The sequence below is a fragment of the Arvicola amphibius genome, chromosome 3 (assembly GCF_903992535.2).
Source record: "Arvicola amphibius chromosome 3, mArvAmp1.2, whole genome shotgun sequence".
Classification (NCBI taxonomy): Eukaryota; Metazoa; Chordata; class Mammalia; order Rodentia; family Cricetidae; genus Arvicola; species Arvicola amphibius.
In genome coordinates this window covers 47,043,950-47,055,214 of record NC_052049.1, presented here as the reverse complement: position 1 = coordinate 47,055,214, position 11,265 = coordinate 47,043,950, and the positions used below count along the sequence as shown (strand labels likewise).

The 11,265-nt window shown below is 44.1% G+C and overlaps 1 protein-coding gene across 1 annotated transcript; it reads right to left on the bottom strand.

Moving 5' to 3' along the window:
* Positions 1 to 2,507: 2,507 nt before the first annotated feature.
* Ccnb1 (cyclin B1) lies at positions 2,508 to 10,758 on the bottom strand. The gene is made up of 9 exons (XM_038323937.1): positions 10,636 to 10,758; positions 9,988 to 10,158; positions 9,739 to 9,894; positions 7,977 to 8,159; positions 5,199 to 5,357; positions 4,750 to 4,986; positions 3,806 to 3,946; positions 2,900 to 3,010; positions 2,508 to 2,658 (listed from the first exon to the last, which is right to left on the bottom strand). Exons 1-9 carry the CDS (start codon positions 10,654 to 10,656, stop codon positions 2,551 to 2,553), a joined length of 1,287 nt encoding a protein of 428 aa, XP_038179865.1. The 5' UTR covers positions 10,657 to 10,758; the 3' UTR covers positions 2,508 to 2,550.
* Between the last annotated feature and the right edge of the window lie 507 nt (positions 10,759 to 11,265).

Genomic DNA, 11,265 nt, shown 5'->3' with positions numbered 1-11,265 from the left:
CATTGGCACAGGAGACCACTTCCTAAATATAGTCCCAGCAGCACAGACACTGAGAGACACAATAAATGGGACCTCCTGAAACGGAAAACCTTCTGTAAAGCAAAGGACATGGTCAACAAGACAAAATGACAGCCTACAGAATGGGAAAACATCTTCACTAATCCCACATTAGACAGAGGTCTGATCTCCAGAATATACAAAGAACTCAAAGAAATTTGCCACCAAAAGAACACACAATCCAAAAAAAAAAAAAAAAAAAAAAAAGGAGTACAGACCCAAACAGAGAACTCAACAGAGGAATCTAAAATGGCTGAAAGACACTTAAGGAAATGTTCAACATCCTTAGTAATCAGAGAAATGCAAATCAAAACAATAAGATTCCATTCTTATACCGGTAAGGATGGCCAAGATCAAAAAACACTGATGACAACTTATGCCGGAGAGGTTGTGGGGAAAAGGGAACACTTCTGCAATGCTGGTAGGAATGCAAGCTGGTACCACCCCTTTTGATGTCAGTGTGGCGATTACTCAGAAAATTAGGAAACAACCTTCCTCAAGACCCAGTAATACCACTTTTGGGTATATACCCAAAGGATGCTCAATCATGCCACAAGGACATGTGCTCAACCATGTTCATAGCAGCTTTGTTTGTCATAGCCAGAACCTGGAAACAAGTTAAATGCCCTCCATCAAAGAATGAATAAGGAAATGTGGTACATTTACACAATGGAGTACTGCACAGCAGAAAAAAAAAATGAGCGCTTGAATTTTGCAGGAAAATGGAGCTAGAAAACATTATTTCAAGAGGTGTAACCCAGACCCAGAAAGACAATTATCACACATACCCACTCATAGGTGGTTTTTAAGCCTAAAGCAAAAGAAAGCCAGCCTACAAACCACAATCCCAGAGAATTTAGACAACAACGATGACACTAAGAGACATAGATCTTATCTACATGGGAAGTAGGAAGTAGAAAAAGACTAGATCTTCTGAGTAAATTGGGAGCAAGGGGACCCTGGGAGAGGGAAAAAGGGAGGATGGGAGAGGCAGGGAGGGAGGGGAACAGAGAAAAATGTAGAGCTCAATAAATACCAATTAAAAAAATAGAATGGAAAAAGTAGTAAAAACTTTTCACAAGTAAAATCCCAGCAATAAACTTAAGGAAACTCAGGATTTCATAGTGAAGGCTCAACAAGAAGTTTCTAAATGGGAAGATATATGCCAAGTCTACTCTAAGCTAGCACACATATACCGGCAACCAAACAACCTCAATGTTCATGTGGCAATTATTTGACACCACCAAGTACTTGAAAGTAGTCAAGCTGTATCTGGTCCCACAAACTCCTAAAACTCAGTACACAATCATTCTATTAGATCAGAGGCCAATGTCACCTAAGATGTTTTATCACAGTGACTTTCATCACACCGCTTACAGTTTACTGAGGAAATATACACCTAAAAAAGAAAGCATTTTAGAAAAACAAATTTTGAGACAGGGTCTGGCCTTAAACTCACAAGTCGGTATTTGAAGGCAAAGATGTTTATTAGCAACATGAAGTTTCTATACAGCAAAAGAAAACATTAAACAGGCAAATGGGAAAATCGGGAAAGCTTTCCATTAATAAAATTTTATTCAACTTTATTACTGGATGTATAAATTAAAACAGCAAATGAGACAGGATTTTTGCCAGAGTCACAAGACAGAAGAAAGACAGAGGAAGTGGCACCTTGGTCTCATCCAGCTGTGTCAGAATTTGAAGCATACTCCCCTAGGAGAGCTGCTACATATAAGGTGAAGCAAGGCACAGAACAGCATCTTAGCAGCACTGTGTATAACACAGGCAATGAGAGAATGCAGTCCGAATGTCTTTGAAGGGACGACTGAATATATTACATACAGTATGAAATGCACACTATGAATGCAATATAGGCAGTGAATGGCATATTATTGGGAAAAAATGAACCCATATTAAAAATATCTCGACAACATATGCATGATTACATTTATACAGGGCATTGAGACTGAGGGGCAAGTTCTTTTAAAAGATACCTTTAGTTTTAAACATCCTATTTTCCAAGTCAATCAAGAACAAATAAATAATTACACACACAAAAACCTGGGTTTTAGCTATGAGATAGTGGTGAAGGGCAGCAACCACCTGAAGAAAACGGAACGAAGGACAAGCAGGTAGATACACAGTTGAAAGCAGAGCTAGGCAGAGGACTTTGCAAGATGACACCATCAGGACACATAAAAGGTATATAAACATAGGCTACAATTATATACATTACTTGGATCTCCTGTTAAAGTAAAACCAGTTTTTAAAAATATTCCTAAATGAAAAACAGAAAAAAAGATACAAAAAAATGAAAAAAAATTCCTAAATGTTTCAGACAAGTTTTGTTATCCTAGAGTTAGAAGCAAACCATTCAAATGAGGTGATCTATGAAAGTAAAAGGACCTTTATTGAAAAACAAGCAATGTATACTATGTACAGGCGGCACATGGTGCCAATCACATGTGCAGATGTAGTGGTGGTCTACTTGAGTTATGCCTTTGCCACAGCCTTGGCCAAATTTTGAACCAGTGTACAATTCAGCTGCGCCAGAGTGCTGATCTTAGCATGCTTGGAGGTTGCATACTTATTCTTGACAGTCTGTAAGAGAAAAGAACTATAGTTAAATAAGAAAACAGAAACCCTCCCAATGGGGTGTGTGCATTGGAGGGATTGGAGGGAGAAAAGAGATTGTAACTTTGGAGCCTGTCCTGGAACTTGCTCTTGTAGACACAGAGATCCCCCTGCCTTTACCTTCCGAGTGCTGGGGTTAAAGGTGTGCGCCACCACCAACCAGCAGAATTAAAGGTGTTAAGCAGCCATGAAGTTTCAGTTAACTCACCATGTGCTTTGTAAGGCCGCGGTTCACTGTGACTATATTCTTAGCCAGGTGCTGCATAACAGGTAAAAGGGATTCTTCCGTGTAGGACAGGTAGTGCTGCAGAGTCGGGGTCTAAGACAACAAAACATGGTTTTGGTTTTTTTTTTTTTTTTTTGAGACAGGGTTTCTCTGTAGTTTTTTTTTTTTTTTAATTAAATTTTTTTTTAATGATTTATTTAACTATGTACATTGGTGTGAAGGTGTCAGATCCTGTGGACTGCATTTTCAGACAGTTGTGAGCTGCCATGTGGGTGCTGGGAATTGAACCCAGGTCCTCTGGAAGAGCAGTCAGTGTTCTTAACCGCTGAGCCATCTCTTCAGCCCTTCTCTGTAGTTTTGGAACCTGTCCCGAACTAGCTCTAGTAGACCAGGTTGGCCTTGAACTCAGAGATCTGACTGCTTGTGCCTCCAGAGTACTAGGATTAAAGGTGTGTGCTACCATCGCCAGGCCAAAAACATGTTAAAACACCATCATTCATAAAAACTATGCAAGAGTCTGGCAGGCAGATAGTGCATGGTAATCACAGCTGAAATCTAAGTCATCTCTTTCCCCAGGTATGCTTCTGCAAGAGCCTGTGCTCTAAATCTAACCATAGCATTGCCAGCTGGTTTCTCTACCCCAAGGTCAGGACAGCATCTGGTACATTAGCATGTGAATGGGTTTCTTAGACCACTTGGCTTAGCTTCCAAGTATGCAAGGATTTTAAGCAGACTGTAAAAGGGTGTTATCCTACAAGGAATGCTGAAGAAATGGAAGCATTCACGTCAAATTCCTGTTTAGGAGCAGAAGCTTCTCAAGGGCTGAGGAGGTGTGCATTCGAAGGCCATTCACAACTGAAAGCGTGGGGTTTGGGAGAGACAGCTTACCCATTCACCGTTGTCAAGGATTTTCAGTGCTAAGCAAAAAGCTCCAGCTGCAATTTGAGAAGGAGGGAAGTGCACCATGTCGTAGTCCAGCATCGTGAGCTCCATGAGGTATTTGGCCAAAGTATGCTGTTCAACATCAACCTGGAACAGAGCCACACGCTGAGGCTCTTTGCAGAGCTTTACTTCATCAGTCACTTACAAAAGCAAGGCCTATCTATGACCACACACTCTCAAATACAATGGCCCACGGAAGGCCTTAGGAGTAAGCAACCTCGGGCTGGAGAAATGGCTCTGAGTTAAGAGAACTGACTGACTGCTGTTCCTGAGTTCAATTCCCAGCAACCACATGATGGCTCACACCCATCTGTAATGAGATCTGGTACCCAGAACACTATATACTGATGTAGGAGTGTTTCTATCTATCTGCTGTTTCATTGGTTAATTAATAAAGAAACTGCTTGGCCTGATGGGTTAGAACATAGGTGGGTGGAGTAGACAGAACAGAATGCTGGGAAGGAGGTGAGGCAGATGACTCAGGCAGAAGCATCGGGCACTCGCCATGACTCTCCTTTCCGAGATGGATGCAGGCTAGAATCTTCCCGGTAAGCCACCCCTTGTGGTGCTACACAGATTACTAAATACAGGTTATTCAAGATGTGAGAGTTAGACAATAAGAGGCTGAAACTAATGGGCCAGCCAGTGTTTAAATGAATACACTTTGTGTGTTGTTATTTTGGGGCATAAGCTAGCCAGGCAGCCGGGAGCTGGGCGGGACGAAAAGCAGGCCTGCTTGCCTCCTCACTACAATATACATAATAAATACATTTAAAAAAGAGTAAGCAACCAAACAATACACAGCTTGATTATAAATAGTAACAGCCATATCCTTCTCCCATGTAGTTAGCCATTTATCTAAGTCAGCATAAATTTCAAGTAATCTGTACCTCTCCAATTTTAGATGCTCTACGGAGGAAGTGCAGAGGCAGAGGGCGACCCAAACTGAAGTTTAGAACTCTCAGAATCTTCATTTCCATCTGTCTGATTTGGTGCTTGGTATAAGTATTGTTAGTCACAAAAGCAAAGTCACCTATTTCTGGAGGGTACATTTCTTCATATTTACTTGCAATAAACATAGCAGTCACACCAACCAGCTGCAGCATCTTCTTGGGCACACAATTATCCTGCAATTGGAATGGTAATGAACAATATCTACTTGAACATCAACTGCGACACCTTATCTCCCTGGAGAGCTATTTGTTTCAGGCTCAGTGGTTAAGGTACCTGCCCACCATGCCTGGGACCTGGATTCAACCACCAGTGTCCACTCCCCCGCCCCCTAAGGCTCTCATAGAACTCAGGCATGGAGAACTCTCAATTACTGAATTATACACACCTGCATGAACCGGTCAATAATGGAAACAGTCATGTACATGGTCTCCTGTAGCAGCCTAAATTTCATCTGAACCTGTATCAGCCAGTCAATTAGGATGGCTCTCATGTTTCCAGTGACTTCACGGCCCAGTAGGTATTTTGGTTTAACTGACTGTTCTTCCTGCAAAAGAAAATGTCGGTTATCCTAGACACATCACTCTATATACCATTTATGACAATAAGGACCAGTTAATTAACATGAAACAGCTCTGGGCAAGACTTTACTAAGATAGTAAGGAGTAGAAAAGTGTGACAGCCTTTTCATATTTTGAAGATACTGTGACAATTCAATTAACTAGTGGTACTGCAGGCCCACATCTTGCACCTGTCATCAGTTCATATCAATATAGATTTTATTCATCTTCATCCAAGATTAGTACTATAGCTGGGTGGTGGTGGTGCATGCCTTTAATTCCAGCACTTGGGAGGCAGAAGCAGGCAGATCTTGTGAGTTCGAGTCCAGCCTGGTCTACAGAGTAGACAGGTTCCAAAGCTACACAGAAACCCTGTCTCAAAAAAATACAAAAAACACACACAAAAAAGATTGGTACTATAGAACCTAAGCTTTGTGACATAGAAAAAATAATTGTGAAAGTTTTAGATCAGTTAGAATCTTGCTCTAAGTTATAAATTCAAACCACCAACATAGCATAAAGAAAAGGCATTAAGGACCACTATGTTCAACTGCCAAAGTCAGTTCTGCAGTTAGAAAACAAAAAATATAAAACAAAATCTTTTAGTACTAGCAAGAATTAAGGGGCTGGAGAGATGGCTCAGAGGTTAAGGGCATTGCCTGCTCTTCCAAAGGTCCTGAGTTCAATTCCCAGCAACCACATGGTGGCTCACAACCATCCATAATGGGGTCTGTTGTATACATAATAAATAAATAAATATTTAAAAAAAAAAGAATTAAACAGACAGCGTGCCCGGACAGATATCTTACTGCAGACTCCCTTAGAAAATATAGATGTCATAGGAATGGGAGCCAAGAAGATGGCTTTAATGGGTAAAGTGCTGACGTGAAGGCAGGAGAACCGACTGTTGCCCTCCACATAAGCACACCCACAACCACCTGTCACAAGGACAAGAGACTGGATAGACCAATGGTAACCCAAGAAGACAATGCTGGGGATACAGTACCCACTTAGCACGCCCAAGGTCCTGTACTTTGTTCCTAGGCCTCGGGGTGGCAATCTGATAAAGCTACATTAGAAGAACTGTCTTGTTTAAAAGAGGCGAAAGGGTAGATGCCATTAAGTTTTCCAAGTAGCCAAAATTGACAAAACAACTTTAATTTTTTTGAGTATGCTCCTTTTGGGCACATGAAATAGTTTCCCTGCCAAGCACACTGACAAACACGCCTTGTGTTGGGACAGTTATAGCGCTTTAACATCTTCATCTACCTCCCCCTCAAACCCACCTGTGATGTGTCTACATAGTAGTATCTCCCCAACACAGAAATGTTGTATTCGTGTGACAAGTCCACTTCATGGACTTAGTGACTATTTCTACTGTTTCAAAACAGAATTTCAAGTGTTATCTACTGTGAAGAAATGTCAAGTGTGTTGTTGATAAAAATATCTAATTGCTGAATTGTTGGTGCACAACTTTTTTTTGGTTTTGTTTTTCCAGACAGGGTTTCTCTGTCCTGGAACTAGCTCTTGTAGACCAGGCTGGCCTCAAACTCACAGAGATCCTCCTGCCTCTGCCTCCCGAGTGCTGGGATTAAACACAAAAATTTCTTATGTACATTAATAGGCCAGACTAGAAGTAGTCAATGAAAACTGCTATACGTAGGTAAGCAAAAGAGACGACCCCCCAAACTCCACTAGAGTAACACAGAGTAACTGCAGTATTTTCAGGAGGGCTGGAAAGACGGCTCTGTCATTAGGTGGGTACTTCTTTTTTTCAAGACAGAGTTTCTGTGTAGCTTTGGAGCCTGTCCTGTAGACCAGGCGAGCCTTGAACTCACAGAGATCCGCCTGCCTCTGCCTCCCAAATGCTGGGATTAAAGCTGTGTGCCACCCCCGCCCAGCTGGGTACTGCTCTTGTAAAAGGGCATGAGTTTCTTTCCCATCACTGACACGTTCAACTGTTCACAATTAATGCAAGTCCAAGTCCAGCTCCAGGAGGAATTTGCTGCCTCTGACCTCCAAGGGCATGCATTTGCATGAACATACATGCGCATACAAGTACACATGTAACACACACACTTTACTTTTTCAAGACAGGTTTCTTTCTCTGTGTGTGGCCCTAGCTGTCCTGGAACTCACTCTCAAACTCAGAGGCTATGCCTCTGCATCCCAAATGCTGGGTTTAAAGGCAGGCCACCACTGCCTGGCCGGTGTACAACTTTTTGAGGCCAGCCTGGTCTACAGAGCCAATTCCAGGACAGCCAGGGGCACACAGGGAAATCTGGTTAAAAAAAAAAAAGTTTGGGGCTGGAGAGATGGCTCAGCGGTTAAGAGCATTGCCTGCTCTTCCAAAGGTCCTGAGTTCAATTCCCAGCAACCACATGGTGGCTCACAACCATCTGTAATGAGGTCTGGTGCCCTCTTCTGGCTTGCAGGCATACACGCAGACAGAATATTGTATACATAATAAATAAGTATTTTTTTAAAAATGTTTTTAATAAACCTAGCTGCATTTAGCAAAAGCAGACTTTAACAACATCGACCTCCAGTTGTCTTAGATTAGCATTTGTCTTTCTTTGGTAAAAGCAGACTGTAACAATACTTACCTCCAGTTGTCTGAGATAAGCATATATGTCTTTCACATATTCACTGCAGAGGTTTGGGTCAGCTCCATCATCTGCATCCACATCACTCACAGCAAGAATTACATCAGAGAAAGCCTGACACAAATATTCTTCTGCAGGGGCACATCCAGATGTTTCCATTGGGCTTGGAGAGGGATTATCAACCTTAAAAAGGAGAGACTCCATGAAGCAAAGAGAACTTGCTATAGTCTGGGAAGGAAAGTCAGTATTGCTATCCTCAATCCAAGAAACCATTCTAAATAAATGTAATTCATTTCACTAAAGGAAAAAGCATTATTAAAAGCATCTACTGGGCAGGAGAGATGGCTTAGCTGTAAAGAACACTTGATTTTTTGCCAAGGGCATCCTGGTTTTATGCAGGACCAGGCTGACTCACAATTCCAGCTCCAGGATATGATGCCCTCTTCTGGCCTCCTTGGGCACTGCATTCAAGTGCAAGCCCCTGCCCTGCCCATGAAAAATAAATCTTAAAAAGACATTCCAGAGCCAGGCATGGTGGTATATGCCTTTAATTTGGGCACATGGGAGGCAGATCTCTGTGAGTTCAAGTCAGTCAGGTATGGATAGTGAGATCTGAATTCATTTAATCCCAGTTTAAAACAGAAGACCTGGGCAAGATGGGTAAAAGTGTCTGTTTGCCAAGCCTAACAACTTGAATCAACCCCCCCCCCCCCCGGCCCCATGTGGTGGGAAAACTGACTTAAAAGGTATCTTCTGGCCTCTCCAAGTGTGCATTCACACAAAACATAATGTAAAAAAACTTTTTGGTTTTCTTTTCTTTTTTTTTTTGAGAGGGAGGGTTTGGGGCTGAAGATGGCTCACAATTAGGGAGCCCTTGCTGCTCCACCATGAGGACCAGAATTCAGATCCTAGCACCCTCATTGGGCAGCTCACAAATACCTGCCACTCCAGCTCCAAGGGACCCTCTTCTGACCTAATACAGACACAGACACACGTAAAGAAAAACTCCTGACAGACCTACAATCCCAGTCAAAACTTCATTTTTAGACTTAAAGTATTAACCCACCACTTTTCTCCCTTTGATTAGGGTCTCACTATATGTAGCTCTGGCTGGCCTGGACCTTGCTAGTCAAACAGGCTGGCCCTGAACTCAGATCACCAGCCTCTGCTCCAGAGTGCAGGGATTAGAGGCTGCACCACCACACACCCTATTTAACTCATCTTCTTTTCTGTCTGAAAAAAAATTTTACTCTTTTAACAGGTTTATCAATTTAGTGGCCATGTTAGAGAGTAAAAGTTTTATGAGCACATCTCTGCTTCATTCTGTTAATTCCAGACAGAGTTGGATTTACAGCACTATAACAAAAATCTTTCCTTCAGGAAGCTACACATAAAGCAATGGAAAGATCCTAGCACCGGAGGTCAGGGCAGAAGAATCTCAAGTTCAAGGACAGCGATGGCTACAGAGACACAACAGAGAAAAATGATGGTGCCCATCCTCGACCCCAGATCTCAGGAGGCAATCAAACCTCAGAGTTCCAGGCCAACCAGCAGCAAGGTGAGACCCTGTCTACACAAAACAAAAGCACATTTATCCGCCACCATCTTAATTACAGCTAATACCTACCCCAGAGTGTGTTAGTGCACAGTAAAGGCTTTTGCTAAGCACTCAATAAATATTAGATACTTAAACGCTGACGTGCGTATCAGAGAGAAATGAGGTCGGAGAAGAAATGAGACGTCTTAAAAATGCTGTGTTTACCAAAATAGGTTCTGGAGAAAGTTTTTCTTCCATAACAGGTTCAGGCTCGGGCTCAGGCTCAGTAATTTCCACCTCTGGCTCACTCACAGGAACCTTCTCCAGAAGTTTTGGTGGGATTTTAGCTGAAACTTTCCCAGTAACTGAAGTTTTTAGTTCCTGTGGACAGAATGGAGAAAACAGAATGTTTTCCCAAGGGTGACAGCTGGAAGACAGGCTCTTTCAGGACAGCTGGGCCAGGAAGACAGTTACCTTTTTCAGAGGCAGTCTTGCCTGTGCCTGTTCGCTGACTTTGTTACCAATATCTCCAAGAGCGGTTCTTGGTCTCAGCCCGGGCTTGGAGGCTGCAGCAATTGCCAAAGGCACACGCTTGGCGCCTGCCATGCTGACCTTGGCCTTATTTTCCGTGTTAAGTTTCGTGCTCTGAAAAAAAAGTTAAAACCACTTGAGTGCGGATCCATGGCGGCTCCAGGAAATCAAGCGTTAATTAAGGACACACTCAACTGAGGCTCCCTGAGGGAAAGCCAGGTTAGCTTCCGGGCGTGCCACGCCGAATTTCCACCCGGATTTTTCACACTCGCCTACTACCTACCCAACTTCCTCTTATGTCCTATGCCATCCTAAAGACCGTGAATTTACATCGGAAAGAAAAAAACCACAAAAGCCTCAGCTGTAGATAGCAGTCTGGAAAAGCAAAGTGCTCGCTCTGGGGCCTTCATCACTAAAGTACACCGTGCATTCCTCCCAGCCCTTATGCCCAGATAGGTTCAGAGATCTTTTCCACCATCCAGCCGGTCCTCCGCTCCCCCACCTCGCCCGGGGCCCTCCGGGACCCCCCTCCCTCGCCGGGCCGCCGCGGGAGAAGACCGCGCCGGCGATCGCAGCCCCAGCCCGGCTCACCCTAGTGACCCTGAGCGCCATGGCTCCTCCTGAAAAAGACACTCGGCGACCAGCAGCAAAGAGCCCAGCTTCTGGCTGGCCAAAGGCAGACACCAACAGCCGTTCCTCCGCAGCAAGCCGAGAGGAGTCTGCCGGGCCTGGGTTTAAACCCCGGGCCGCTCGCTCCTCATTGGTCCGTTCGTGGCACTCGCTCTCTTCCCATTGGCGCTGCGAGTTCCCGCAGAATGCGTTTCCTGGGCGATCCCGCGACCACGTTCGGCGGGGGCAGGGCCAGAGCCAAGGGGCGACCCCCGCAGCCCGGTCCACCCCTCGCGAGCTCAGGCTCGGCGCCTGCGCACTCCCTGCTGTGCGGCCACCTGCCTTAGGTAGGCATGGCGAGCATTGCCTACTTGTGTGCAGTCTCTGCTAGCCTAGGAGACGCCTATGGGCCTTGGGGAAGTGACAGTGGAGCTGCCACAGTTCAGGAGCGCGCAGACCAGTTTGGCTGTCGCCCTATGTATTGTTTCTTACCCTCCTTTAATCCCAGCACTCGTGAGGCAGAGGCAGGAGAATGACTGTGAGTTCGAGGCCAATCTAGTTTACAGAGAGAATCCCAGGACAGCTAGGGCTACACAGAGAAATCTTACTTCG

Bases quoted from the DNA above. Each gene is read 5' to 3' on its own strand.
- Ccnb1 (XM_038323937.1), bottom strand. From the start codon at position 10,656: ATGGCGCTCAGGGTCACTAGG. The intron at 5,358-7,976 runs GTAAGTATTGTT...TTTCTTTTGCAG, and splicing joins CTTATCTCAGACAACTGGAG to GAAGAACAGTCAGTTAAACC. The intron at 4,987-5,198 runs GTGTGTATAATT...TTCCAATTGCAG, and splicing joins TTATTGACCGGTTCATGCAG to GATAATTGTGTGCCCAAGAA.